This window comes from Acanthisitta chloris, unplaced genomic scaffold, assembly GCF_000695815.1.
Source record: "Acanthisitta chloris isolate BGI_N310 unplaced genomic scaffold, ASM69581v1 scaffold3437, whole genome shotgun sequence".
Taxonomy (NCBI): domain Eukaryota; kingdom Metazoa; phylum Chordata; class Aves; order Passeriformes; family Acanthisittidae; genus Acanthisitta; species Acanthisitta chloris.
The window spans coordinates 9504-12854 of record NW_008680837.1 but is presented as its reverse complement, the minus strand read 5'-3'; the positions used below and the strand labels follow the sequence as shown (position 1 = coordinate 12854).

The window sequence follows — 3351 nt, the reverse complement described above, 5'->3', positions numbered from 1 at the left end:
TCTCCAGCAGTCAGGGCTCAGCTGACCTCTGGGTGAGCTCATTCAGTTTGCTAAATTGGCAGGAAACCGTCTGGCCAAATGGAGGTGGAAGGGGGGGAATCTGTCAGCTCAGTAATATGCAGTGAATGCAAGACACCAAACAAACCTCGGCACTGATGCAAAATGCATGTGAGGAGGAAAAAGAGGAACAGGCTGAGACTTCCCTCCCGCACAGCAAGACGTGTTCAGCTCGAGCAGCTCTCATATCTGTGATTTCATACTTGCCAAGATGGCATTACCACAGCCTACATGTAAAGAAGTCCTGCTTTTGTTCCAGTCATGCACCTGTGACACAGCCTTGAGTATCAAACCAAAGAAGAGTTGTCCCATGACACACTGAACAGCCACGTGAGCTCTAGGACAGCAGGGAGAGAGCAGGACAAGGAGGCTGGAGAATGGACAGATCACCTTTAGATATTTGCCCCAAACTAACACACAGTTGAGGAACTGCCTGCAGAAGTGCCACAATAATCCTTGAATTAGTCTCTATTTCGAAAGGCAATTGGATGAACAGTCAATGCAATGTACTAAATGCTCTTAGGATGTGGGAGAAACCTCACCAGGAACAGCTCAGTGTAGGATGGATATAATGGAGAAAAATAGCAACCTAAAAAGTAGTAATACTTGACCAGAACAGAGATGGACTGGTACAGATTCTAAAGTATTCCTACCCTCTTTAATGAGGATTTAAAGTAAACATCAAGGTCTGTAAAAATTCAGCTCAGCTGTGCTGGACTGTGAAACAGTTGCTCTACAATCAGAGCAGCTACAAATACAGTCAGAGTTACAGACATGCCCTACTGACACTAAAGAGATATCCTCAGAAATCACATCAACTTAATCATGAGTTGAAATCTCTGCTGCAAGGTAAGATGCAAGAAACACCACTGGTAAAAATTAGTTCAGAGTATAATGTAAGTGGTTTGATACACTGCTGCTCAGCAGCCTCAACAGCAACACACTCCAGCTGAGACATCTCAGCTCTTTAAAGGCATCTGCCATGCCAGCCTCCAAATTCCTTTCTCCTGTAATTTGTGATAATCATGAGTTGAAATCTCTGCTGCAAGGTAAGATGCAAGAAACACCACTGGTAAAAATTAGTTCAGAGTATAATGTAAGTGGTTTGATACACTGCTGCTCAGCAGCCTCAACAGCAACACACTCCAGCTGAGACATCTCAGCTCTTTAAAGGCATCTGCCATGCCAGCCTCCAAATTCCTTTCTCCTGTAATTTGTGAGGTCTTTCCAGCAAAGATTTTTTTTCTGCTATGCAACCACTTCAAAATCAGATCAAGGGATTCTTCTAAAAAATATCAGCTGTAAGTGCAGTATTTATATAATTGTATCAATAATGGGTCATTCTCATCTCTCTTCGGGATCTCAATCCTGGTTTTAATTTCAGTACAAATATTAATCAACTTGAAGCCAAGCTGGGAAAGTTTATACTGGCTTTATCTCACAGCCCAGTATGAAATTCAAGTTGGGGTGAGGGAAATGCATTAACTGTAGGTCATTAGAGGCAGCCAAGTGAAATCTAACATGCACTGACTGTAAAAAAACATAGTTATGGGTATCTGCTTTCCATACAAGCCAACAGGACTCAGGATGTAAGACTGCATGTTTTTTGTCATCTGGAGCTTGTATTTGATGACAGATTTAATGCACTTACACCAGTGACATGCCTGCTTGATCACAAGTTATGCCAGAAATTCTGCAGGCTCCATTAGCCAGGTCAGGGCAGACAACAGCCCCATTGTGGGTGCTCAGAGATTAGTGCAAAGCACAAGTCTCACAACAAAACTCACTTTCTATATTTCCATACTACAAGTGCTGATTTATTTAGAGGTATGGTCTTATGAATGGACTTACATGCTCCATGTGACACTGATGGTTATACAAAGCAACTCCTTTGGCCTGGATTGCTTTCCCTAAAGCTGTACAATGGTTTGAGTGACTGTTCTTTGCTTGGGATTTACTGCAGCTCAGAGTTAACAACAGGCAAGAAATACTACAGTGTCAATGGCGAAATGGCACAACCTGACATATTTTATGAAATCAGAGTAGCATCGAAGGCCAATAAACAAGGTCTTTATCCTACATCACTGTTTCCTTGGAGGGCTGACACAATGACCTTAAAGGCCAAAGCCTTAAACTCTTACCCTAGAGAATGTGGGGTAGGAAGAGTCATGTAGTACATTTCACATTCACCACAGGAGAACTGGGATATAGATATTCCCAACTTTTTACTGTGGCTCAGTAAATGAGCTTTGGGTTTTCTTGCTACATCATTAAAAAATAAAATAACCCTCTAAAAACCAGGTTGTTGTATCATTTCTCACACAGAGCTTCTTTAGAGCTACATCAGACCTCTCCACCTTTAACTGTAATAAACAATCACTCCTCAGTCCTTTTCTCTAAGGAAATTCAACCATCATTTCTGAATTTTCCTTTTAATATCTTGCTACTAATTATGTAACACAAAACAAGAGTCAATGTTACACACAGAAATGATATTAAAGCAGTACAAAACCCCTGTTACTTTCCCACAGCACACTTGCACCTTTATTTCCTACTGCCCTTTCCTCCCAATCCCAGAAGAAATAAAGCCCTGAAAGCACATGCTGTTTATGTGCCAACACTTCACTCCTAGCTGCTTCCCAGGCTTCTCAGGCCACTCTTGAAAATTCTTTGCCTTAAATTAGTAACTAGGCTGAAGAATTTTTAGGGATAAAAGGGTGTAACAATCAGCTGTTCATTCACTGAGACACCAGGCGGGGCTTGGGGCAGGAAGGAGACCACAGAATCAGCACTGTAAATTTACTTAGAAAGGCTGCAGGGTTGAGGTGTGCAGGCTGTTGATTTGACACAGATATTATCATAGAATCAGAGATATTTTCATCTTTCTGAAACTCGAGCGATCTTAATGAGTGCAATGAGAATAAAAGGGGAAAAATGTCACACTAACCTAAAATGCAGAGGATCCCATCAGGCTGAGATTTGCTGCTCTGTGTCAGGATACTCTGAATGTTTCGGAGGCGGCTGCAGCTGCAAGAGAAAGGTAATTCATCCTTAAGGTCAGATTGGGTAGGCTAAATAAATCATGTCAGATTTGTTAGGCTACAGAGCTGACTCAGCTTATTTGTTTTACTATATAAACTAAGTGGACACACTTAAGCTTGGATATTTTTTGCTTGAAACATGCTTACACCTCATATCAAACCATTCCAGATGATTTTTGTCCACTAAAAGATGAAGTACACAGCCCTGAGAGAAGACTGGAACCTGTGACTGGAACTGTAACCTGGAACAGTG

At 41.6% G+C, this 3351-nt stretch overlaps 1 protein-coding gene across 1 annotated transcript in view; it reads right to left on the bottom strand.

Annotated features, from left to right (window-relative positions):
• Positions 1-3084, bottom strand: part of LOC103805228 (chromosome unknown open reading frame, human C20orf194) — a gene marked incomplete at its 5' end in the record, with an annotated part of 59177 nt that extends 56093 nt beyond the window's left edge. Inside the window, one exon of the mRNA XM_009077869.1 lies at positions 3005-3084. Within this exon, the coding sequence (XP_009076117.1) occupies positions 3005-3084 (80 nt within the window). The remainder of the gene's footprint in view (positions 1-3004) is intronic.
• Positions 3085-3351: the final 267 nt, after the last annotated feature.